The 25,581-nt window shown below is 38.0% G+C and overlaps 2 protein-coding genes across 5 annotated transcripts; both read right to left on the bottom strand.

Moving 5' to 3' along the window:
- LOC104718739 (guanine nucleotide exchange factor SPIKE 1) lies at positions 16 to 12,619 on the bottom strand. The gene is made up of 30 exons (XM_010436543.2): positions 12,254 to 12,619; positions 11,984 to 12,146; positions 11,809 to 11,900; positions 11,606 to 11,718; positions 11,449 to 11,504; positions 11,241 to 11,338; positions 10,973 to 11,110; positions 10,385 to 10,696; positions 9,458 to 9,745; positions 9,073 to 9,234; positions 8,796 to 8,987; positions 8,673 to 8,716; positions 8,321 to 8,390; positions 7,445 to 7,606; positions 7,259 to 7,366; positions 7,096 to 7,133; positions 6,612 to 6,756; positions 6,305 to 6,431; positions 5,607 to 5,800; positions 5,193 to 5,323; positions 4,882 to 4,957; positions 4,679 to 4,789; positions 4,173 to 4,355; positions 3,677 to 3,817; positions 3,295 to 3,468; positions 2,856 to 3,203; positions 2,449 to 2,778; positions 1,637 to 1,822; positions 503 to 1,477; positions 16 to 416 (listed from the first exon to the last, which is right to left on the bottom strand). Exons 1-30 carry the CDS (start codon positions 12,329 to 12,331, stop codon positions 162 to 164), a joined length of 5,490 nt encoding a protein of 1,829 aa, XP_010434845.1. The 5' UTR covers positions 12,332 to 12,619; the 3' UTR covers positions 16 to 161.
- Positions 22,905 to 25,303, bottom strand: LOC104718738 (calcineurin B-like protein 6). Of its 4 annotated transcripts, XM_010436541.2 has the most exons (8): positions 24,541 to 25,302; positions 24,208 to 24,352; positions 24,049 to 24,119; positions 23,911 to 23,970; positions 23,748 to 23,856; positions 23,535 to 23,668; positions 23,334 to 23,446; positions 22,905 to 23,260 (listed from the first exon to the last, which is right to left on the bottom strand). In XM_010436541.2, the coding sequence occupies exons 2-8, from the start codon at positions 24,323 to 24,325 to the stop codon at positions 23,167 to 23,169; spliced, it is 699 nt and encodes a 232-aa protein (XP_010434843.1). In that variant the 5' UTR covers positions 24,326 to 24,352; positions 24,541 to 25,302; the 3' UTR covers positions 22,905 to 23,166. The 4 variants fall into 4 exon arrangements, with proteins under 4 accessions (XP_010434843.1, XP_010434842.1, XP_010434841.1 ...); XM_010436540.2 differs by having other exon boundaries at positions 23,748 to 23,970; positions 24,452 to 25,303; XM_010436539.2 differs by having other exon boundaries at positions 23,748 to 23,970; positions 24,541 to 25,303.

Here is a 25,581-nt window from a genome sequence, read left to right as displayed (position 1 = left end):
TTTCATTCGCTGTCATTTACTGAATTGACTCTTTTTTTTTCTTTGTTAATCACTCTCTCAAAGAAAGAAATAAGCTAATGACAAACATATAGCCAAACCAAAATAGTGGAAGAAAAAGCACAAAACTCATAGCAAAAGAAAAAAAAAGCCTGACAAAGAATCTAAAGTTCGGACAAGATAGCAGGAATGTAATGTGAGAGTTCTGCAGTGAGAGACTGAAATCCATTGACAAGCTGCGTATGGAATTCCTGATCTTCTTCCCCAATTAATCTAAAGTGAACCCTAATGGCACGCTTACAAACTGCCATGAATTCAAGCAGTGCTGCTATCAGTTGCTGCAGTTCCTGCGAACGCAATCTAGTTGCAGGCTCTCCTGATAAGAAAGCTGTGCACACGCTCAACACCCCACTGTTCACCTGCATATTTCCATGGAAAGGCATATGATAAGCATTTCTACGTTTAACAACACAATCTATTACAGATAATATGGGACAAAACTCACCTGCACTGCAACACTTCCTTGGAGAATCCTCTGCAGACTTTGAAGCCGTGGTAGGTGATCCCCATCCGAGCTACGAGGCTCCTCTAGCTCATTTCTCAGAGCAGTGGTCCGCGTTTCAATCATTCCAATCGCATTCTCCACTGGTGAGAACTCAAGGGATTCAGACTTGGTAACTAACAGCCTATTCACAAGGGCAGGGAATGAACCCTCCGTCTGCAGCACTGTTCTTCTCTTCCATTGATCTTCTAATCCACCTTGTGTCTTACCATTTTTTGTAAATGGTGTGTCAAACAAGAAGCGATCAAACACTCGTGCTCGAACACTTCCAGTCGAAAGAGAAAATATTCTTTCTCTTCTGCTCCCAAGATCCTCATCTTCCATCACTGCATCAACAGCCGTAATTTGCAGGTAGCACGCTCCTGCCTGCAATTCTTCTGCCTTCACTTGTCTCGAATCTGGTATAATGTGCAGAATATGGTTGCTGTCCATTCTTGATTCATAAATATGGCTCAGCTTTTCCATTATATCCCCTAGCCGCACATCTCGTGGTTCTCGATATACATATTCTTTCCTGTCCAACTTCCCAAACTTTTCCCCGTAAAATCCCACCCGGTAATATGTAGCATCGATAAATGGGATTGGGTTTGATTCTTGGTCAAGAATAGACTCGTATATATTGGTAAGTAAAGTGTGACACTTAGCCAACTGCCCATAAGCCTTCCTGCTCTTGTAAACTGGAATAACAAGTTCCAAAATGCTGGCACAAAAATGGTAGAGCTCAGCTTGAGAGAAAAGCTTATTAGCAAGCTGTAGATACTTGACGGCGGAGTCAACTGTTAGCTTTGAAGCACCATAACCCTCGACTTCAGCTGCAGATGCCTCTGTTGTAAACTCGCCACTTACCATCGGGCAAATCTTACGCAAGGAAGACACATGATCCTTGCTCCACACACCATCATTTCTAGCCACCAAGGCCTACAAGGCGAAAACCAAAACATGCGCATAAGTTCTGGAAGTAGTATTTAGTGTACGGGAAGACTAGAATGAAGACTGTAGAGCATAAAAGCCAACCATACTGCAGAGATGATTCACTGCACATCTAAAACACATACTAGATTTATATATTATTAGTACCTGCATTATAACACCTGCAACCGCCACAGCACACTGTGCAGCTTCAGCCCAAGACTGCATTTCCTGGTGGGCATCACATAGATGCAGCAACCACATTATGTGAAGATCAGGAACAGGAGCAAATGCCATTCCAAGTTTGTAGAAGCTCTCAGCCGCAGCATATCGATCCATAGCCATCACAGATCCCTGTAATAACAGATTTTGCATTGGAAAAGTACAGAATAACATACAGACTGGTTGAGTCTAATAGTTTTTCCTTCATCACGATAGGAACAAAGAAGAAACGAAATGGGAAATGGTGCAAACATGAAAGTGATGCCACAAAACAGGATTAGCAAACTTATGTAAGTTTGGCAAGCCGGTCTGTGAGAATTTAGACCAGTGATGTCAAAACAGTCATTCACAGTAATATCTAAACTCACCTAAAATTCCCAAGTTAAAAGTTCAGGAAATATCAGGAAAGAGAAGGGAGGGACATGAATCAACTCTCTATAAGCGTAAAATTATCTTCCTATATATGATGAGACCACACAATCATGACAGGAAAATGCAGATGTACTCGGACACACTTTCATCAGTGTCAATTTCCAACTTCCATACAGAAATTAGATCCTGTGTTATCTTATATACCTATCAATTCGATGAAAATACTAAAATAGGTGTTGACGGGGAGTAAAAAACATGACACTTCCACCACATAACAAGGCAAGGATCAATTTAGCAATCAAGACAGACGAGCAGAAGACATATCTTTCCTCACTAACACCAGAAACAATATCTTTACGAAATGCAAAGTCGATTATAAACCATACCAAAAGGGCATGCCCGAGGCTGGCATCAAGAGCAAGAACAAGGCTGTCAGAAAGATGTTTCACTTCATCCCATGACCAGCGGTTCTCAGTAAATTTCTCGGGAATTATCAACAGTGTATCATCAGGAAGACCACACTCCCTCAACAAATTGACACTCTTAGCTTCATCAGCCATTTCGCCTAATGACTGTTGAAGCCGCCGTGCCTCTCCACTCTCTTCTAATGTATTATCTGTTTTCATATGAGTCACTTGGACATCCGACATGAGTTCTGAAAGTGTAATTGTCAGCAAAGCCCTCAGCCTAGCAGTCTGCATAAAGTATAGCGAGCTCTGCAAGAACAAAGCAATTGAATTCATACCAGCTCGCAAGAAACAGATAAGTCTTTACAGGAATCTGGATGTCTCACCTTAACTAATATTTGGAGACCAATAACAGCCCTTTTCCTGACACTGTCATTGCGGTAAACAGCAAGCCGGAGAAGATGGAAGGCTATCTGTTTTAAGAAGCGATCATTTTCCCTGGCCATTAGTGTAGCCCCATGTAGATCAAAGATTCTGTTGAAAATTGGAAAGAAGGCTTTCCAGAAGGCTAGTGACTGGTTTCGAGAGAAGAAACTCGTCAATATTGTAGTAATGCAGTCCAATTTGCCATAGTCTGTCGCAATATTGTGAGAGGCTGCCATTGATGAAAAATTTTCAGTGATCTCCAAAACCTGGAGGCTAACAGTTGCACTTACATTCTCTTCCCAAAGTTCCTGGTGAGAGTGAATGCAATCTCATTGAAGACTATGCGAGAAAAATGATGAGTAACATTCAGGAGAGGTATGAAGGGAACATAAACTATACCAGTTTTTGCCTCAAAATAGGGTGCAGCGATTCTCTTAGTGCCTGGGCTGAAGCTCCAATCCGCGAAGATTGTGCTTGCGCTAAAGCTTCTCTTAGAGAATAAGGTTGGCTAGGGGAGGCCAACTGAGAATTAACTCTCTGCCACAGGTACCCATTATCAGGTGTTCCCTCTAGCTGCAGTAAAAATTCAGAAGGCATTTGAACGGTCCTTAGGTTTAACATAAAATAAGTAAAAAGTGTCGAACTTTCTAACTTAGTTTTGAGAAGCCCACCAAAAGAAAGCAACAATGTTATGGAACTCTAGGTGAACTTGTAGGTTTATACTTCTATACCAAAAATTAGAAGAGAGGAACAAACATACAGGATAAATTTAGCAACTCACCCTGACTTCTTGGCGAGAAGCCTCTGACAGATAATTGTTAATAGCAGGAGAAAGTCGCTCGGAGTACTTTGGTGATCCAGCTCCTTCACTAATAGGCCCACGAGAATTGTTGCCTCCAAGGATGTTGTCAGCCTTTTTGTGCTGAAATTTTATTTTAATTCAACATTATCAAATCACCATAGGACATTAGGACTCGAACAGTAAGTGGACTACAAATACAAACATTTTTGAGGTAATACATCAACTCTAAGTTCTACTAGGTTGTAGGCAGTCCCCAAATCATTCTACCACATCCACACAACTAGCTAAAATAAAATTTTCTCCCAAAAAAGGAAAAAAAAAGGAGAATGGTAGATAAGTTATATAATAGCTACCATAGACCACCAGTATCCATAGTTCTATGGATAACAATTTCCTTTGGCTTCCTTTAACAGTGAGTTACATAAAATAGTTGAGCCTTTTCCCAAATTTAAAGAAATGGTTGTTGGAAAGGAACCTCGAAAAGTATGAGGCATTCTTCCATGAGTTTGAAATACAATCTAGTACGAGCGATGCTCTGCTGCCATGCCTTGACAAGGGATGTGTCATCCAGATTACGAACAATTTGCAGCACACCAATTAAAACCTCACGCTTTTCAGTAGCATTTAGGTTATAAAAAACAGGCATTTCATCTAAAATCTGCAAAAGGAAGAAATCAACATAAAATGTCAGAAGCATTTATCAGCTGACCTTAGCTATTACTGTATAAATTATAAACAAAGCAATCAGTCAAAAGGTTGCCACACCATTTAAATCCTAACACATTATTAATGTTCCTGTAATAATGGATGCTTATGACACGATTATTGAGGGAATTACACAAGCTTCTGAGCTGCTTTTTAGCCTTGGAAAGGACTTCCTAAATACCATTGACCACAAAAAAATTCAAAGCAGAAGTATTGAAAAGGACTTCCTAAATGAAAGAATGTGTGCATTATTTTTATTAAGCCACTGTAACATACCTGCCCGACGAAAGGAAAATATAGTTGTGCAATATACAGCTTATCTTCGGCTTTCTGGTACCGCGCATCAAATTCATGCTTGCACAAGAGGATCACTAAAATTCTTGCTCCCTGAAAGGATACCAAAAAAGGAAACGATTCACAGTGTGAAATTCTTACATGATATGTATCTTATACGTACAGACATTTAGAATTAGAAGTACCTTCGCCCGCAGAGGCAGCTCATCATGATCCAGGGAGAGAAATAATTCTTGTATTAATATGGATGATAAATAATTCCTAGAACATACAAATAGAGTTAGCTGAGTAAAAAAAATCCATCCGGATGCACACACACATAAAAGAAGATGGAAGACTGTAGTTCAGTTTACTGCATCTTTTCAAGACTTCATATGCTTACTGCAGAAGTGGCCTCTTTATGTTCTATTTCTATGAGCTCAAGTGTGCTACAAAATGCAAATGTTTGACAACGCAAAAATGAATAAACAGGTAACGAGTATCTAGGGTGGAGTACCTGTCTGATGGGTCTCTGCCAGGCATTTCTACAAAAAGATCATGGTCGGAGATAATTTGCAAAAACGTGAGCTTGCATTCGTGTAGAACAGATTGACAAACACCAGAAAACTTGTCCATGTATAATGATACCTGTTGAGAGCGAGAAGGACGTGTAACTGTTATCACTATCAAAACTATTTGAAGGATAAATTATTCCCATGTTCTAAACTACTGACTACCGATGGCAAAGATATGTCCCAAAAATCAGTTGAAAGATAATAAACGTTTTTGAATTAAAGATTTTTTTCATGAACAATATTAGCATACAATTTCCACACCTGAAAACCATACAGATGCACATGATCGATCAATTAGTAATGCAAACCGTTGCTGCGACGTATGATAATCTGAAAGATACAAAACAAAAACATACCAGTTCATAGACTTGGCAGGGCTCAATGATATATAAAAGATCATAACAGAAGAAGGCCAAACTGCTGTTCAGACGTTTTGCCAAGCTTAAGCCCTTTTTACAACGTTCATGTACTTCAGTTAAAAGACAATCAAACAATTGCATGATACATCGGAAAACACTTTCTTTGAGCTGCATGGGTGGAACATCCTCGCCTATGATAAAGAAGAAAAAATGAGCACGGTACTTGGTAACCGTATAATACCTTAATCACTCTGAAACTAGTTAACGCACAATTTAGGGCAATAGATAGACCATGATTAATCTAAGGCCACAATGTATTTTGTAATTACAACCACTAATAAGCATACTACATTGTGGCACTGGCATGATGAGTGATCATTATTGGAACTTGTATTCGAGTTATATGCACTTATAATTTGTTGAGACTCTCGTATACATTCAGGTTTAGAAAGTAGAACAGAGAGCAACTTTAATAAATTTTTTCTTATATGTCAACATATGCGTCATTTTGGTGCAAATAGTTACTTGAGTTCTTGGCCATTAGGTTCAAAACAACACTCATATTACATGTCATCAGGTTCTTCGTTAAATATTATCATCCAGTTTTTTCATTGACCAATTCCTAAAACAGTATTGCATGTCCACTTGACAATGAAAAATTTATGGAAAATGGAAACTGAATATCCCAATAATACCTGAAGGTAGATTGTGATCATAAAGACGTGCCTGCTCCAATGCCATTGATTTAACAATCAACTCAAGGAAAAACCACGCCATTGATAATACGTCGTCATATACAGGTCCAACCCGGTAACCTTTAGCCTGTAAGGCCAGTAAGTGTTCATCAACCAAAAGCGAAATAACTAAGAAATTTCACAGCAGATAGCTGAACGAATAGGTAACATGGAGATTGCTCAACTTTGGTGAAAAGTATAATGAAATGTATATCACATTAGAACAAAGATAAGCTAGTTTCATCCAGACAACATGTGCAATTTGTACCTTGCTTCTAGCTAAACTTCCCCATACAGTTGCTAATCCAGGATAAACTGGAGGTTGATTGCCTCCAAAATCATCAAAAGAATAATCAACATAGGTGACCAGAAAACGATTTCGGTCAGCATCATCAAACGACACCTGCTGCACCCTATAGAAACAAATTGAAAGATCTGGTAAGAACAAGGGTTCGTGTGCTTGTAATACATTTACCAGCGTCCAGTTAGACACATTATTTGCAACTCTAATGATATTCTGATAATAGACCATTCAAAGTTAAAGGCCAATGACATTGTGACATAACATTCTTTGGTCATTTAGCTAAACTCTAACCCTTGTTGTATAAATGTTCTAATAATAGTGTCCCCTGATCCTTTGGGTTAAATTTTCAATTGGAGCAGATTATATATCCTACTAGACAAGCCCTTTTACAAATTTATTATTTGTTCTAGATTAAACGTAGCTAAGCTTAACACTAAGAAATGCATACCGAGTTAAAATATCCACCATGGCTCTGAATGCTGCAACCTGAAGCAAGTTGAAAATACTTGATTGTTAAATGATGTGCGAAATAGTCACATGGACAGAAATAAGAGTCAAGAATGCTTATATCAAAAATCTATGATAAAGGAACTAGAAGATTTCAAACAAACCTGAAGAGTTTCTCCACCATTGCCAATAAGATGAAGGAGCATGTTAAGAATTGGGTAAAGAAACTGAAGCAAGGCAGTAGAATCAACGTGCTTCAAACTGTTTATTGCCTTAAGAGATATAAAAAGAACATGTTAAAAATAACAGTGGAGAAAATAAATCAAATGAGACAGAGTTCCTGTGGATACCTGCAACAGTTCCGAACCCCAGGGAGGGTTTGTCCGGAGGGTATGTCTATCATACTCTAGACAGAAATCCCTGACACGTTCATTGGTTGGATAAAGAGATGAACAAAGTCTCAGTCGCAACTTAAAAATATTCTTGCCATCTTCCAAATAATCCAACCTTTCCTGTAATTGTCAAAGAGTATAATTGTAAAACTATGTTTAAAGTAATGTTGCTATGATCAATATATAAGAATGTTATTACACAATTCCTAGCTTGAGTAAAAATAATAAAAAGACACCTAAGATAGAATTATCTCACTAGTTATACCAAAGTTGAGAACTAGAACTGATTATCAGGTCCACCAACCAATATTCCTAGGATATAATACCAAATTATACACAATTCTCCAGCACTATGCGGAATTTAATGTTCATTTCCACCAATAGATGCCACAGTGAGATGATCTACAACCACCCTTGTATTCTTCGTTGATCTCTTGAAGGATATGCACAATGGTAATTTTCTGACGATGGAAAGTTTGGAGTTACCTAAGTTAAATCCTTTTTTGTAACGTGAGAAGCTACAGCCTAGATTAATACAAACGCCAAAACCTGTTAGTCAGTTCTTCTTCTCAATGTGGTTGCAGAGTATACTTTTGTTGATTTCTTAAAGGTTTGCAATGCTTGCAGGTGACAACCCCTTAATTAGTCATCAGCTACAGAACCTTCTTAACAGTCTAGCCTATTGTTCTTTATCTTCCTTGCATGCATGAAATTTTTCCATAATCCCTTTCCAACTTTTGAATTTCAAACACTCATGCGGATTTGAACTATTATACTAGCTTAACATGCAAAAAATATATCTAACTCTGATGCTTTCAAATTATGACAACATACCTTGGTGGTTTCCTGAAGATAGTGGGGAACCAGTTCTCTCATTACTGGTAGAGAAATATCAGACCGTGAGCTGCATTAGTAATCAAACAAATTGTCAGCAACAAGAAAAAATGAATAAATCAAGGCATACACTTCTCCCAGCTTATTAAGTAATCTAGTTGTTCAGATAAGTTTGACATCAATGATATACTGCATCTTCAAAATTTCATTTTTGTTTGTATACTAGCATTTTCGCTCATACAGATGAAAAAACGCATCTCTTAACAATTAGTGATAAGGAAATTTAAAAGAGAAGCCTTCTTTAGCAGTACATAAGATTTCAGAGACCAAATAGGGAATATCATATACATACTGGATATAGGTAGATAATGGAAGTGATGCATATCCAACAACTACCTGAAAAGAAAAGATAGTTAGACACTGGGGGATAGATTCATCAGAGAGAAGCAAGCACATAACTCTATGTAAATCTTACTGGTCTTGGAGCTTCTAGCTTTGTCTGGAGATCAACATGAAAAAAAGTGAACAACAGATGATGTGATGGCGTCCATGTGGCAGGAAGAGAAACCTTAATTTCATCATGGTAGCTAGCAGCCCTAGCACCAACAGCAACCTGTGTATGAACCCACTTATGAAGTGAAACACCAGGCTCTCTTGGATAAATTGCCTAGCCAAATCAATAGTAAGAAACAAATAAGACTCAAGAAAAAGGTCAGATCGTTTACAGGACTTGTGATAATCAAAATAATTACCTCGAGGGGTTGTTTTCGGACATCTGTGTCATCCTTTCTCAATTCTACACGAATAAAGGGATTCCTCTTCCGACTTAGAGTAACAGCTACAGGATACACATAAAGGCAATGGAAGAGATGTTGAAAAGGCTCGTTTCTTGTCGTAGAGCAGAAATCAAAAGCCTGGAAGACGATAAACATATCAATTTGCGAGTAAATTACACCGAAGACTATACACAGCTTTCCAGCATCTAACTAGAGTTAGAAAAAAGAATATCTCTATTGCACTTTTATCCTCTATTGAGAAAACAGGTTGTTGAAAAGAGATGGGAGCTAAAGACGAAGTATAACTATAAGCAGTAGATCAGGGAATTGGTAGAAAGAATGATAAAGCTGATGTGCTTACATGATAACAATTTAAGTCAGGAGTCCCACTTGAACTTGTTAGGTTTCTCGAAACATCCTTTCCGTCCTCCGAATTCCACTTCGAACAGCCACTACGGAGTCCACCAGAACCAGAATTGGGACACTTCATAAGTGTCAGGTCACTGAGGCGGTCAGTCGGATCAAGGGAGTCATTAATGATACTTCCATTTTCAGATAGATCTTCAAAGTCTCCATGTCCATTCCGATGTTTCTCAATTTCCAGTCTTAGAACCCCTTTAACAGGTTTGTGAACCTTCCGTTTAGGGTCCTGTAAAAATCAAACAATAATCTATTAGATAATTAGCACATTAGGACATGTAATAAGTCCAACTGATCAAGACGAATTATAGGGATTTTAGATATGCGTTTCCTCCAGATGAAAGCAACAATATGCAGTATGTTGTTATATCAATAAAGCATTCCTGTTATATGACTGATGAAGTTACCAAAACAATTAGTATCTGAATTCTTTTCATGTGAGTAAAAGAAGAGACAGCTCGCAAATTTTGTTTCCTTGTGATTGTATCTAGTATATATAACTGTTACTAACTACACTTCAGAAAGGGAAAAAAAATGAGGAACTTCTCTTTCTCAAAACTAATGAATTAAACCCCATGACCTGATTGCCAAATGCTACCAAAATCGATTCATTCAAATAGGAAACAAAAAGAATATCATCTATGAAATTACCAAAGCATGTATTCAATCGACTGTGCATGCAACTCTACTTGCTTACATACATGTCAACCAACCGAAGTGTACCTAGCAAGTGACAGACGTAATAGGATTTTCAAATTGAACGAAATATATAAAAACTATTCCACACCATCTCAAATTCAAAGCAATGTAAAATCAATCATAAAGACAAAATAAAAACTGTGTGGGATTTGAAAACTAAACATCCTACCTGAATTGACTCTTCGGAGTAGCTCTCTTTAACTTTGTTTAAATTAGATATTTCAACTACGACAGAACTTCCACCTGAATAACCTTGCTTTCCATCTGATGTGATCTTTGCAATGGGTTCAAAAACACCATCATGAGAACTTGACGCAGTCATACTGGGAGCAAGTGGACTGCTAGGGGAAGCAGATTCACCAGTGTTTGTGGTGATATTATTATCAAAAAGTGGAACAACTGCCCAAGCAAAAGACTCTCGGTAAGGCATAATGCGAGACCAGACCTGCAACTTTTGCTTTTCCCTCTCAGTTAAGTGCACCTGATTCACAAATGGCCAGAGAACTTAGTTACTAACTTACTAATAACAGGGTACTTCCTAATTGTGATATATAGATCCAGCTATCACCATGACTACTCTAAAATATATAATCAAAAGTTCAAAACACACAGTAAAGACAGCCGATATTATACGTCGCAGTGTCGCACGTCGCAGGCTGTCTCCAAATTACTCGAAATCAATTTTGAAAGCCACAATCACCATACACATGAGCAAGAGACTAGACAGTAAGGGAAAATTCAGGATTTTGGAAATTACAGGCTCTTTACGGGAATAGACAGATGTTGTAATGCCTCCCTCCTCTGTTGCTGTTTTTTCTAATTGAATAAGCAGGCAAACAGAAGCTGATGGGGCATCTAGATAAAATACTCCACGATTTTCAGAAGAAAGTCTAGCCTGCAAGATAATGTACAAGGGGCGGCGCAAGTTAGCAAAAATGAAGTGAGATAAAACTTAAACCAACTTTTATAAACCATGAGAAGGACAAAGCCGAAAAGGGGACACTTTGCTCTGTTCAGTGACTTACATCCTGCATTTCCGTCGGCAAAATATGAAAATAAAAATCCTCAGAGAGTTTCTCCTTCCTCTCTTGATTGTACAATGCAATCGAGCCAAAAAATGGTTCTGCAGGGAAGGGCGGCAAAAGGGAACTTAAAGATGTAAGACTAACTAAAATTACAGGGAACAGAATGATAAATCGGTCAAAGATAATAAGATTTAGTTAGTTTTCTCACCAACTAAGCCAGACTGAAAAGCTAGAGACAAAACTCTGACCGAGATCTTCAATCCACTGTGTAGATAATAGAGGGAACAGAAGGATAAATCAGACAAAGATAGTAAGATTTCAAACATAAAAAAAAAAAGAACAAGTAAAGTGACATGCATAAGAACCTGGAATAGCTAGCTGCAGGTGATTCGGGAGTTCTCTGTCCAAATATCATAGCTCTTTCATTTTCCCAGTCAAAAGCTGGTTCATAAGCAGGGAGGGGAGGTTGCCCAAAGTGCTGCAAAAACCCCCCCATGCAATTCAAAGTAAGAACCAAACGAGAAGAAATAAATAGAATAGGGCAATGAAATTGAGAAGAAGAAGACACCTTGGAGGATCCAGAATCAGAAAAAGGCCTCCCAGAAATGCTAGCTACATCCTCCTCAATGGTTGCACTCCTAGCACTAGCAAGACGAATTTCTGAAGAAGCAAGAAAGTTAATAACAATAATTGACGACTGAAGCACAAAACTTGACAAAAGGCAAAAAACAATGCAAGCTTACCAGTCTCAGTATCAGTGTCAGGTCCTTCAAAAATCTGACTCTGGAAAGAATCAGGTCGAGTGTTTTCATAGTGTCCATATTTATTAACATCTTTAACCCATTCAGTGCCGTAGCATTGAACCAATTGGTTCAAATGCGGCCATTGTTCCAGATTCTCATCAAGCTAAACAAAAAAAAGAGGAAACACACATCAATCAGGTTAACGAAACATTAAGGAGAGAGAGAGAGAGAGAGAGAGAGAGAGAAAAGACAATTAAGGAAGGCGGTTACCAAAGGATCGAGCTTGGGGAGAGCAACAGGTTGACGAGGTATCTTACGAAAACGAAGACCAAGATTGTTGTTCTCCATTTCCGAATTCGGAGACAAAGAGATAGAGATCTAAATACAATGTCCGCTACCACATCTGTGGGAAAACAAATTGGGGGTTTTGTGTTAACTGTGAAAACCTAGAAAAAGTACATTTTGGTGTAGATCTGAGTGGGGGTGTGGAGCTTAAAGGATGAATCTTTGTCTTTACGCAGACGGAGAGAGATCCGTGAGAAAGAGAGGAAGCAGTTGGGGAAAAAGTGTGAAGATTACTCAACTAAAGAGAGAGGGGAGCCCCCACCCAAGTCGAGCTGGAGTCGTCAAAAGTCCTCCAACAAGAGTCCAACTCCACTGTCCTTTTTTCTTTTGTTTTTTTTTAATTAAGAGTCAATCATTGGGACGACCAAGACGAAGCCTCCCCCTCACCTGAACCAACTTTATAAAAGAACATAGAATTGGAGTAAGTAACCAATTTCACCAATTCTCACTATACCAAACAACTAACCATATCTTCCGACACGACCAAATGCTCCTTTGTACTAAGATACAATGGAGTGTTATTGTACACAGTAAAAGAATTTAATTGTCACACTCTGTGTTTTTAAAGTAGGATTGATGTTACGTTCTTTGGGATCCACAGTGAATCTCGGTAATCTAGCCATGGTTCAGGGTTGTCATTATAGTGTACCTACCAGGTTCATATTTCGGTTGTAATTTCTATTATTAAAAAAAAAAAAAAAAAACTCTTTCTAGCTTATCTAAAGGCATATTAGGATTAGATTTTTAGTTTTTTTGTTATCTCGACTTAATTTTTGACTAGTTAGAAAGTCTCTTAATTTTCTGATTTCGGGTATGAGACTATCCTCATTGGTGTTTCTTATTAGAAACTTTTACAATAAAAAAATCAAAAAGTAATGAAAAGTTATGAGTGAGGAGAGAAACGTTTCTTCATCAAGAAACATTTGAAACGTTTCTTGCATTATTAGACTATTCTCATTGGTTCAACTTTCTTTAAAAAATAAAATATAATCTAACAATTAAAATATTAATTTATTTTGTTTTTAAGAAACTCTGTGGATTTTTTACTGATGAGGATAGTCTGAGACAGTTTCCAAGATGATAATTCATATTTTTCTTTATCGGATGTTGTTGTCTTAGACTCGTTTAATTATCGAATAGGAAGCCCAATTGACTGAAAATAAAAGGATAAAATTTTGTTAGTTAACATAGCGGTTTAAACTGTTTAATGTGGTCGTTATGATCCCAACCAAAAAAAAAAATGTTTTTGAAAAAGGTATAGAGATCACAACACAGTTCTGGTTGGAAACACACCAAACAACTATTTTTCTATTCAATCTTATTAAACAAAGTTATTGAATATAACTGAATATAAGCACTCTTCTCTTTTCTATCTAAGCACACCCTAGTGTAGATCTAAGATAAGAAACTCAATACTCACATTCTCATCTCTTTTTGCTAGCCAAGAAGTTTTACAATCTCACACAATAGTTTCTAAGTGTTAAAAACATTATGCGGCTCCCCCTAAGCTATTTATACTAAGCTTTCCTAAACCCTAACAAGAATATCTTTGTATCTTCTTCTTATAGTAACCGTTTGTGCTCCATGCCTTATCATTCCTTAAACGTCGAGATGGATATTCTCCAAATATCTTCTCTCCCGACTCGGCTTTATCTTCATATTTAACTCACAGTACTTAAACAACACATCATCTTAACCAATTTAACCGTGACACGTCAGCTCTGCTTCCTTGTCGAACAACATATGTCTGTGGTATAATGCAGAGTCCTGTTTCCTCGCAGCTCCTTGCTCCGCACAATGATTTGCTACGGTGACAGCATCTTCAGTTTTCTAATGAAAATTATCAATTAGTTCAATCTCCCCCTTTTTGACTCAATTTGATAAACAAGCACTCCATGCAACTCATCCTGAAAACCACAAGACCAAAAGACGGACCACAACACGAAGACCAAAAAAACTAATGCAACAATCATAGCTGAGTCATTCCAAAATACCAGGTTCAAACATATTACAGAGCCAAAAAAAACTAGTTCTGTGAACACACAAAAAAAAACATAATTGAGCAAAAACAGAACACAAGCTCCCCCATAATCTAAACCCCCCTTCACTCATCAAAGTCCGAGTCAACATCTCTCCCTTCTTGTGTACAGCTTCCTAAGGCAATGTACTCAACTTCAACCGTTGATAGGGATACACTGTTCTCCTTCTTACTTTGCCATGATATTAGATTGTTGTCCATGAAGAAGCATCCACCACTTGTGCTTCTACGATCATCTACCGAGCCTGCCTTATCTACATCACAATATCCTATTAAACTGGTACTTGTGTCCTTGGTATAATAGATGTCAAGCTCTGTTGTCCCTTTGATGTATTTGGTGCTCTTCTTTACCGCCAGTAAATGAGATTTTTTAGGCCTTCCTTGGTATCTTGCACATACTCCAACAGCCAAACAAATGTCTGGTTGGCTTGCAGTCAAATACAGCAGGCTGCCAATCATCCCACGATATAATTTCTCATCAACAGCCTCTCCAGCTTCATCTTTTGAGAGTTTGTCGTTTACCCCCATGGGTATTTTACCTTCCTTACTAGTTGTTAGACCAAATCTTGCCACCAAGCTCCTAGCATATGTACTTTGAGAAACAAAGATCCCATTAGCAGACTGTTGTACTTACAAACCCAAAAAAGTAAGTTAGTTCACCACACATGCTCATTTCAAATTCATATGTCATGTTCTTTACAAACTGATCCACAAGCGGTTGATGAGTTGATCCAAAGACAATGTCAGCAACAAATTTCTGAACAAACATCAGATCTTTATTATGGCTGAGCACGAACAGGGTCTTGTCCACACTCCCTCGAACATACCCTTGATCTAACAAGAATGTAGTCAATCTCTCATACCATGCTCTAGGTGCTTGCTTAAGCCCATATAGATCTTGCTTAAGCCCATATAGAGCTTTCTTTAGTTTGTACAAATATTGTGGATATTGAGGGTCCTCGAACCTTTTCGGTTGCTCCACATAGACTTCTTCTTGAAGGATTCCATAGAAAAATACACTCTTAACATCCATCTAATGCAACGTGAACTTCAGAGCGCATGTCATTCCAAACAAAAATCGGATAGATTCCAACCTTGCAATTGGTGCAAAGGTCTCATAAAAGTCGACTCCTTCTACTTGTGAATAACATTGAGCAACTAGTCGTGATTTGTTCCTTACAATGCATCCATTTCCATAACTCTTGTTCTTAAAGATCCACTTAGTTCCTACAACATTCACATCATCAGGTCGCCTTGTGAGCTCCCACACATCACCTCAAGCAAACTATTCAAGCTCTTCCTACATCGCGGCTATCCAGAACTAATCCACCAAAGCTCTTTGTGATTCTTAGGCTCAATTGAGGAGACAAAACTGGCAAATGGAACTATTTCAGAGTCCATAGGCAACTGCTCAGGTACAGGTTTTCGTTTCCTCCCAGCCAAATGCAAAATATCGATCTGCTTCCCTCTGGTAACTCTACCCCCTGAATCTCGCAAATAAAATCATTAGTAGAGTGATTCTGATGCACTTGAGAGGTTTGAGGAAGATGGCAGGGCTCTGAGAAACAACTAGTAGCGGCAGATTCATCAACAGCTGCAGTGGGAGGTACATCCAAATATTAAGAGTCCGCAAGTGTATTAGTTACCAGATCATTGGTATGCGGTATAGGGATCAGTGATACTCGTTGAAACGAAGAATCATCAAACACGACATTAACAGTCTCTTGAACAGTCTGTGTGCGCTTGTTGTAAACATGAAACGCGGTGTTGTTTCGAGAATATCCCATAAAAAAACCTTCATCACTCTTGGAGTCAAACTTCCCTAACTGATCATTGTCGTTCAATATGTAGCAGACACACCCAAATACATGAAAGTAGCTAACAGTAGGTGTTTTTCCTTTCCACAATTCATAAGGTGTATTGGTTATGCCTGGTCGAACATACACTCGATTGATAATGTAACATGCCGTGTTGACAGCCTCATCCCAAAAGTGTTGGGAGATATGATTTCCATGTAGCATTGTGCAGGCCATTTCCTGCAAAGTTCTGTTCATACATTTAACCACACCATTCTGCTCTAGTGTTCTAGGCGCTGAAAACTGGTGAATAATGCCCTGTGTTGTGAAGAATTGGTCAAATAGATCATTTTGGAATTCATCGCCATGATCACTGTGAATTGTCTTGATGGCCCACTTCTCACCTTGATCTGTGAAGCGAGAATTCGAAAACACTCAAGTGTATAAGACTTCTCTTGAAGAAATCTGACCCAAGTGTAGCGAGAATAATCATCCATCATAACAAAGATAAAACGTTTCCCATTCAGACTATGAACACGAATGGGACCCATGAGACCCATATGAACCAACTCCATAGCATGACTGATTGGAACATCAGAAACATGCTTATGTGAAATCTTAACTTGTTTCCCTTTATTGCATGGTCCACACACCAAGTGTTGATCAGCCTTAAGCTTTGGTATCCCTCGAACAACTTCCTGATGTGCCAGCTTTAACATTGTGCGGATGTTTAGATGTCCTAGCTTATGGTTCCACAGCTCTGTGTTTGTCCCTGCAAACACATGGTGGCAGTGACTTGTTGCCTTCCACATATAGCAATTGTTCTCTGATCGTTTGCCTTTGAGTTTCACAAACCCTTGTTGATCAACAGATTTGCAGTCATGTTTAGTAAATGTAACATCTAGACCTTCATCACATAGCTGACTGACACTAATGAGATTAGCTTTCAACCCATCAACAAGAAACACATCTTTAAGACTGGGTTGTGTTTCTCCACCTGTAACACATTTACCCTTGATCTTGCCATAGCACCATCTCCAAAGGTAACTCTTCATGCTGTAACATTCTCAAAATCAGTAAGATTGTTGTGGGTCCCAGTCATGTGTCTAGAACAGCCACTGTCAAAGTACCATTTCTTCTGATCATACCGAATCTTTTCAGCAGTACATGCAACATTACAGAAAAGTCACTCTTCTTGACATACAACGGCTTACTCCGTCTCGTGACTCCATGGCATTTCTTATGCTGCATGACCCCTGATAGAAGATTGTTGTACCCATAGCACTGAGCCTTGTAATGGTTAAGATTTACGAGTACCAACATCCATTTTTCCGACTGTGATGTATGTTGAAGACTGTTCCATAAGCATGTTGTGATGAATAAGGATTACCCGATAGACCATATGTAGCAAGTGTCTGAATTCAAGGGGTGACTCTGTACTTAGCTCTGTAAGCGGATTGAGATCCTTTTTGAGGAAAAACTCCTTCGGTCTTCCTATATTTAGCCTTAGAGGGTGCAGGTCCTTGTGTCATGTGTGACGATCCTTGAACTTCAGCAGCCTTGTCTTCTGATGTCCAACCTTTGACAAACTTAGTGTATGTTGAGTTATCTTCGCCTTGATAGCTGAGACCCCACTTCATAGTACTTGACCTTCCACTGCTTAGAATTGTGTCGAGATCCTTTGTTCTTTTGCTCAGCATCCTGATGTTTTCAGTTGTTCTTCCAGTTGCTTCTCAAGTCTCTGAGACCTAGTTCTTTCTTCATCAAGCTCTAAAGTCAGATTTGCTAACTTCATTGTCAAAGTTTCTTTTTCAGCTATCAGCTCATCATTCTCATGTTTCTTCTGAATCAAACTTGAAATAAGTAAAGCAACTTGTTCTTCATCGGATAGATCTGGTTCATCATCTTCTAAGTCAGACACAACGGTTTGTTTGACCTCCTCAGTCATCTCAATGCCTTCATCTTCCTCATCTTCTTCAATAACATCTAGTAAGGCAACATAATTATTGTGTATTTCACCATCTTGTTCCTCATCATCTGTCTCGTTATCGCTCCATATAACAAACAACTTGGATTTGCTTTCTTTCGTAGGACACTCAGCCTTGGTGTGTCTGTAACCTTTGCAACCATAACACTGCAGTGACCCTCTGCGTTTATTTTTGGGGCACTCCATCCTGAGATGTCCATACGCTTCACACTCCATACATTGTCGCTCTTGTTTATCACCCTTTTTAAAATTCTTCTCTGATTCAGGTCTAGAATTGATGAAGTTCCTCTGCGCTGACTTCACTCCATTTTTCGAAAGAATTTTCTTACCAGCGCAGCAGCCTGTGTCTTTTCAACCTTTTGTGTTTCAACAGCTTTCAACGCAAATGATCGTTCAGTGCGCTGTTCTTTTTTTTTCAACTACAACTCATATGCCTGCATATTCTCGACCACTTGATTAAACTTTATCTCATATGAGTTTAATGATACATCAATAGCAGATCTGTGCTATTGAAACTTATGTGGCAAACTCCTGAGAAATTTCTCCACCAGTTTCTTATCTTTGTACCGTTTTCCCAAAACTACAGCTTCATGTGCTATAAAGCTCAGACGTTTGCTGTAATCAGCAACGGTTTCACCTTCTCCAATTGATAGGTTCTCGAAATAGGAGGCCAGATTGCCAAGACGTTTTCGCTTGACATTGCTAGTTCCTTCAAAGGTGACTTGAAGAATATCACAAGCCTCTTTAGCTGATACACATCCTTGAAAACTGTTTAACTGAGTCAATGGTAGAGCGTTAAAGATAACGGAAAAGACTTGTGAGTTATACTTTGCCTCAACTTTCTCCTCTTCTGTCCAATTCTTTCTTGTTTTTGGCATCAATTCACCTTTGTCATCTTTCTCCATTGGCTATGTCCAACCATCTTCCACAGCGAATCAAGCTTCCATGTCAATGCTCTAAATTACCTCCTTGACTGACACCTTCCAATGTCCATAGTGCTCCGGATTCAGTTTTGATAGCGCAACAAACCCTAGTGACTTCTCAATACCTTTGTCGCAAGATCACACCTGTTGAAAAGATATTTGAACTTTTATCAAGTGTCCGCTCTGATACCAATTGAAAGGGGTATAGAGATCACAACACAGAGTTCTGCTTGGAAACATGCCAAGCAAACACTTTTCTACTCAATCTTATTAAACAAAGTTATTGAATACAAGATTGAATCTAAGCATTCTTCTCTTTTCTATCGAAGCACACCCTAGTGTAGATCTAAGAGAAGAAACCCAACACTCTTATTCTCAGCTCTTTTTGCTAGCCTAGAAGTTTTACAATCTCACACAATAGTTTCTAAGTGTTAAAAACATTTTGCGGGTCTAGCTATTTATACTAAGCTTCTCTAAACCTTAACAATAATATCTTTGTATCTTCTTCTTATAGTAACCGCTTGTGCTCCAAGTCTTATCATTCCTTAAACGTCGAGATGAATATTCTCCAAATATCTTCTCTCCCGACTCGGCTTTATCTTCATATTTAACTCACAGCACTTTAACGACACATCATCTTAACCAATCTAACTGTGACACGTCAGCTCTGCGTCCTTGTCGAACAGCATATGTATGTGGTCTGATGCAGAATTATGTTTCCTCGCAGCTATAGAGAGTGCATCTTCAGTTTTCCGGTGAACACTATCAATCAGTTTACTACCACAACATTAACTATCCATCCAGTAAATACAAAAATCTAACCGTACAGAAACGTAAATTAAAATTGTCGAATGAATTTTTTTGACAAAGCCGGATCAGGCAGAAAAACATAATGGGTGTTATTGGATTCTAATTTATAAAGATTTTTGAAAAGTTCAACAAAATCATTAAAAGTAAATAAGTGAAAGATTGTTAAAGATTGCTAAAGAGTTTTGTTGATTAGTTTCCTAAAATTTTGTAAAGTGCTAGAATATTTTGAACTTATTCAGGCAAAGGGTCTTTATTTAAGGTTTTATCATTTTAAACACTAGCTAGCGAAACTAAAAATTCTAATGCATAAATAAATGTTAAGTAATTGATGTCAGAAACTAGGGTTTGTTATTGGAGAGGTGATTTCTAAATTCATATGGAATTGTAAATTTTAAAAATAAACACATGGATTTTGAAATAACATGTTTTATTGAATCCTTTAATTTGAATCCTTCTATTTTACACTTTCAAATCCATTCTAATCTATTTAAAACATAATGTGGATTTTGAAATCCAAAAACAAATCATTAAATGAATAACAGAGGATTTTAACAAGTATTTGTAAATCATATAACCAACAACACATAATTTTGATAAGTATTTTAAAATCAATGATTGAATAACACATGATTTTTGTTTGGATTTCCAAATCCATTAAAATCTTAGAACCAATAACCCCTCTAAATATTTTAGTTGACGCATTAAAAAAAAAGTAACTAAATTCATGGACAGAATTCCAGAATATATAATCTAGCTTGAAAACATGTGTTATAGGGTTTTTTTTTGTTAATTTAAGTTGTTGACAAAAAAAAAATGTTCAGGCATGTAAGATTATTTTTATCTTAATCTGTTAGTAATTAATCAAATTGAACTTGTTCACGCAAAACAACAAAATGCTGGCTTTGGTTTGGAGATCAAAATCTTTTGCTCCTTGGTCGATTAGATTAGTGCAAGATTAGTTCATTGTTATGTCACCTAAGTATTTAATTGTATCGACGCTAAAGGTGAAGTTGCAAAAGAGCTCTTGAGAGGCATTAGAAGCCATTGGACCAGCCTCACACCCGCGTTGGGATGTACTGATGGACAACTCGCTGTCGGAACCCTTTCTTCGTCGCGCACTCTTGTTATAGGCCGAACAAACTTTCATGTATTGTTTCCTTTTTTACTAATCAATCTCATATTTTCTTCTTTTTTTCTTTCTCGTTATGGTTTGTTGTAGGTTTTTATGATATGTATCTTTCCAGTTCTGATGGTTCTTTTTTTTTATTTTTCTTTGTGCATACTCATAAAAGATGAAGGCACTGTTCGAATCACCAATGGGTTTCCTCCTCTTTAGAGTTCTGGAAGAAGAAAAGATAGATGATGTCGAGGTTTTGGCTCAACAGTTCAATTCTTATGAGGGAGCATCACAGATGGTGGTGTTCACAGCTTTCAGACGTTATGGCAGTACCCCAGATCGAGTTAACATTCAGCTGCGCGACCTGAGGGATGGGGAGCTAAACATACATCTGATCCATTTTTTGCAACGTAATTGTGATGCTGGTGAAACCTTAGCTGTCGGCGATCCAGCTCTTGCAAACAAAATCTCTGTTTGGCTGGGATTTCATTGTATCAACGCTGAAGGTGAACTTGCAAAAGAGCTCTTACGAGGCATTAGAAGCCACTGGACCAGCCTCACACCCGCGTTGGGATATACTGATGGACAACTCGCTGCCGCAACCCTTTTTTCGTCTCGCACTCTTGCTCAATGGCGGATCCAGGATCAAAAATTATGTGGAGCACAAGTAATGTCGATGAGAGGATTTGAACCCTTGTCCTGAGACACAACATAAGACACTCCTTTCCAAATGAGCTAAAAGATACATTACAACAAAGTCTATTTGAATAATTATTAAAAATGAGTGTGGGGCATGTGCCCCACCCCTTTTGGCTGTAGATCCGCCCCTGCTCTTGCTATAGGCCGAACTAACTTTCATGTATTTTTTCCTTTCTTACTAATCAATCTCATATGATTTTGTGAATAAGTCCATCTGTTAACTAACTGTGTATTTCTTTTTCTTTTTTTTCATTTTGGCAGGACGATACCAACATCATCCCACATGTTCTCTTGTTCAAGTCTTTAAAAAAGAGGGTCACCTGCTATATCAAATGAATCAAGAACCTTTATGATGGGCATTTTTCCCGAGCTTCGTGAAATCGTACGAGCCAAAGGACGTTATGTCAGAGTTGTAAGATTGATTGGAAGGCGGACTGCAGCTCCAAATGTCAATCTCGCCGAGGTAAATTATTTCCATGTTGAGGCATGAGAATTAGGAGTTAACCGAGACGGAAAACTAGGCATTGGTTGCAAAAGAAGGGAATCTGAAACATATCAACATATGAGTGGGATTGTGAACTTGCGTAAGACCTCATTTGTGGTGATAATATGGTAGATTGTCTAGAGTCCGTTTTGCATACATCACAGTCTATTTCATTGCAGCACGTTTTGTTTTATTGCATGCGTACTTCATTCTCATCCTTGTTGATGGTTGATATATATAGTTTGGAGAGTGATTTAAAACTAAGATTCAGGAATCAGTAATTTACCAGATCCTAGCCTTAAAAGTATTACATATTCTGAAAGTCTGAAAACAAATTTAAGTTGACTCAAGAAAAGAAAAAAAAAAACAAGACAAACGAAATTGATTGACAGAATTCCATCTAATCGAGCTTGAAAACATGTACGAATATTTTGATTTAAACCGGTTAATGACCAATCAAATTGAACCGGTCAAAAGGTTCAATGAAATTGGCATTTTTTCATGAAAACCAACAAAATGTTGGCTTTGGTTTGGAGATTAAAATCTGCCTCTGCTGCTTGAATGAGATTCATTTAACCAACAAAGGTACGGTTTCAAAAATTACACTTTCTTTGAGCAAAGAAGCTATTGGAGCAAAGGAACTGAACTTGAAAAGTGGATTCCAAAAATCATAATATCACACTGCTCTTTGTATGTGTTACAAAAATTTAATACTAGACAAGTTTTCAGGTACAATTAGATTGGTGTGAAAACAAAGTTTATACATACATAGAAGGATATCATAATCTCTTAATGCCAAGTAAAATTATCAACTTGCACAATCCAACAGATAAGATAAACGGGACAAGTTTGCGGATAACAAACCTGTGAAGAGACAATGTAGTTTTCAAAACGTTTGTGATCTTGTATTTGTTAAAAATAATGGACTAATGGAGAAGAAATATAGGAGAAAGAATGAATCTTGTAAAGTTTTTGGTCCTTTCTTCATATCCCTGAACATCCATATGCCTCCAGCTCACTATGATTGTCTGACACTATAGTGTGAAATACAAAATTTGGAAACGTCTTCGTTACGTCCCTACACAAACACAAACACATAAACCTATCAGCCTTGCACCCGAAGAAGATAACAAGGCAAAGACATGACTTACTTGAGATGTTGAAGGCTCATGTTCTGTATCAGAGAGGGATGGCGCAATACAAGAGTCCGCCACTCTTCCTTATCGATCTTGCCGTCCTTTTTAGTATCAGCGTCTTCAAAAGTCTACACCAATAAATTTTTACATCTCATTTCAAAAAATATATATGAGAAGGCCTAGTCAATGTCAGTGGAGATCAACTACCAAACCAACCTTGTCTATGATGCTCTCAATCACATGATCAGAAAGGTTCATGCCAGTTTCAGCTAGAGTCGTCACCACCATTTGCTTCACCTCCGGTCGCTCTATAGAGCCTTGCTGCTTCAGATCATACAGCTTGAAAGAAACTGCAGGGGCAAAAGATGAGCATGCCAAGGTTTGGATATGAAAACAATAATAACAAAAGGTGAAGACTCTGCCACTTACACTCAATCTTATCCTCAAATTTAGCGTTGGGGTGAAAGACGGAAAGAGAACGAGCAAAGGCTTCAAAATCTAGAATCCCAGTATGCTTGGTATCAAATAAGTCAAACACCTGCAAAGCGTACAGCAATGAAATCCAGATGGGTAAGTTACCAAGTCTTTTTACCCTATCAGCAAAAAGGCTTCTTGTTGTGTTTATCTTGAATAGTACGAATTGAAAATGTTCCTGAAATTCATTTGAAAGGATCCTAGTTAATGTTATAATGTAGAGGAGCACAAAGACATAGTACGAATTAAGGCTTACCTTATCGATAAGCCCGTCTTTGCTAATGTTCTTGAACAGTTCGTAAAGAGCTTCAATTTCATTCACAGTAACTGCATTTGGTACATTAAGACATTATTGTTGGGGGTTGTGAGCTAGAATCAAAAGTAGTAAAGTTTTTGGAAGAGAAATAAAACATACACACAGTGCCTCTAGCCACATCCTTAGGGTTCTGACGACCCTTGGGAGGATCAGCATCACAACAAGTCAACAGAATTAAGGATAAGTGCTTTAATCCATCTAAGCATTGCATCATCATCTCTCCCACGACTCACTATTCCCATGCCTACCACAAACATGAAAAATAAATGGTTAATCCCATTGAACATCAACAGAAACCCTCTAAAGTTTTGGATCAATAAAAATAAAAATTCAAGAATCGAACATAAATTTGCCGATCCGATGCAGACATCAAGTGAATGTAGTCTTGACTTTTGAGAGCAGAGAAGAAGATGATGCACCAAGAAAATATACCTTTCCTTTTTTTCTTCTCGTTAACGTGTAGAGAAGCTTCAGATTACGACTATTTCCAAGGGTCTTTTCTTATTTTGGCCACGATCTATCTTTCTCTCTCTCTCCATAAAAGTTTGTAGTTGGCTGCTGAGACATGGTAAAGGATCTAAAGTTCGTTGGCTTAAATAAGTCAACTCTAATTAGTTGGTGACCACTTTAACAAGTTGACATTTCGAGAGAGAGAAAACAAAAATTAAGAGGAAGAAGATACTATGATGGACTCATCATAACTAATAAGATACTCAAGACCATAAAATGTCGGTTTCAGGGAACAACATTCACAAAACAAGCCTTGAAGGGTGAAGTTAATACGCTTTGGCACAGAATGAGTCCTGCCCCTCTGACCACCAACGATCTATATATGCTTCAATCTCAAACTTAGCTGATCCTCTAGTGCTACTTCTTTTGACTAGTCTCTGGTTTGTGGCTTTGAATACAAGTCAATCGAAAGTGATGGTAAAGATATTGACTTTGCTTTATTTTACAGCAGACAAACCCACCATTCGACTTTATTGATGTAAAGGTGATTGTTTGTTTTTGTTGTGATAAGCTTCAAAAAAGTGCTCCCAAGTCACAGCAAAAGCTAAAACCCCTTTCATCCTTTGGCAACCACATCCGAGCTTATACTGCAGGAACCATCACAATGCCCACTTCCATTCTCCAAAGACTGAAACACATATTAGTTAGGCTAGTATAGCTAGGCTCTCCCACTCCATCTCTTCTCTTCATAATTATTTTGATTCCATCCATCATCTATATATGAGCACTACTAGTTTTCAGTAGTGGGGAACATACATTAACCAAAAATAGAAATTTGATAAAGTCAAAAGCTGAAGTATATGTACTCACCTTGTTGTTAGCCACAGCCTCTTTGCCAAAACAAACGTAATTGATGGCTAAAAAGAAAAAAGTACTATTAAATAGTAAAAAAAAGTCGCTTCATCTTGGTGTAGGAGCATAGCAATGAGTGACTTATTGAAGTATTTGGTGATTGATATGCCT

This window comes from Camelina sativa, chromosome 10 (assembly GCF_000633955.1).
Source record: "Camelina sativa cultivar DH55 chromosome 10, Cs, whole genome shotgun sequence".
NCBI lineage: Eukaryota > Viridiplantae > Streptophyta > Magnoliopsida > Brassicales > Brassicaceae > Camelina > Camelina sativa.
The sequence above is the reverse complement of the archived record's forward strand: the minus strand, read 5'-3'. Positions and strand labels throughout refer to the sequence as shown.

What these genes read in the sequence shown, in the direction of transcription:
- LOC104718739 (XM_010436543.2), bottom strand. Translation starts at nt 12,331, where the DNA reads ATGGAGAACAACAATCTTGGTCTTCGTTTTCGTAAGATACCTCGTCAA. An exon ending in ACTCCGAAGAGTCAATTCAG is followed by an intron (nt 9,746 to 10,384) that starts GTAGGATGTTTA and finishes TGATTTTTACAG; the next exon opens with GACCCTAAACGGAAGGTTCA. An exon ending in AAGGAAGTGTTGCAGTGCAG is followed by an intron (nt 417 to 502) that starts GTGAGTTTTGTC and finishes GGAAATATGCAG; the next exon opens with GTGAACAGTGGGGTGTTGAG.
- LOC104718738 (XM_010436540.2), bottom strand. Translation starts at nt 24,325, where the DNA reads ATGATGATGCAATGCTTAGATGGATTAAAGCACTTATCCTTAATTCTG. An exon ending in TGTGGCTAGAGGCACTGTGT is followed by an intron (nt 24,120 to 24,207) that starts GTATGTTTTATT and finishes TACCAAATGCAG; the next exon opens with TTACTGTGAATGAAATTGAA. An exon ending in TTGAGAGCATCATAGACAAG is followed by an intron (nt 23,447 to 23,534) that starts GTTGGTTTGGTA and finishes TTATTGGTGTAG; the next exon opens with ACTTTTGAAGACGCTGATAC.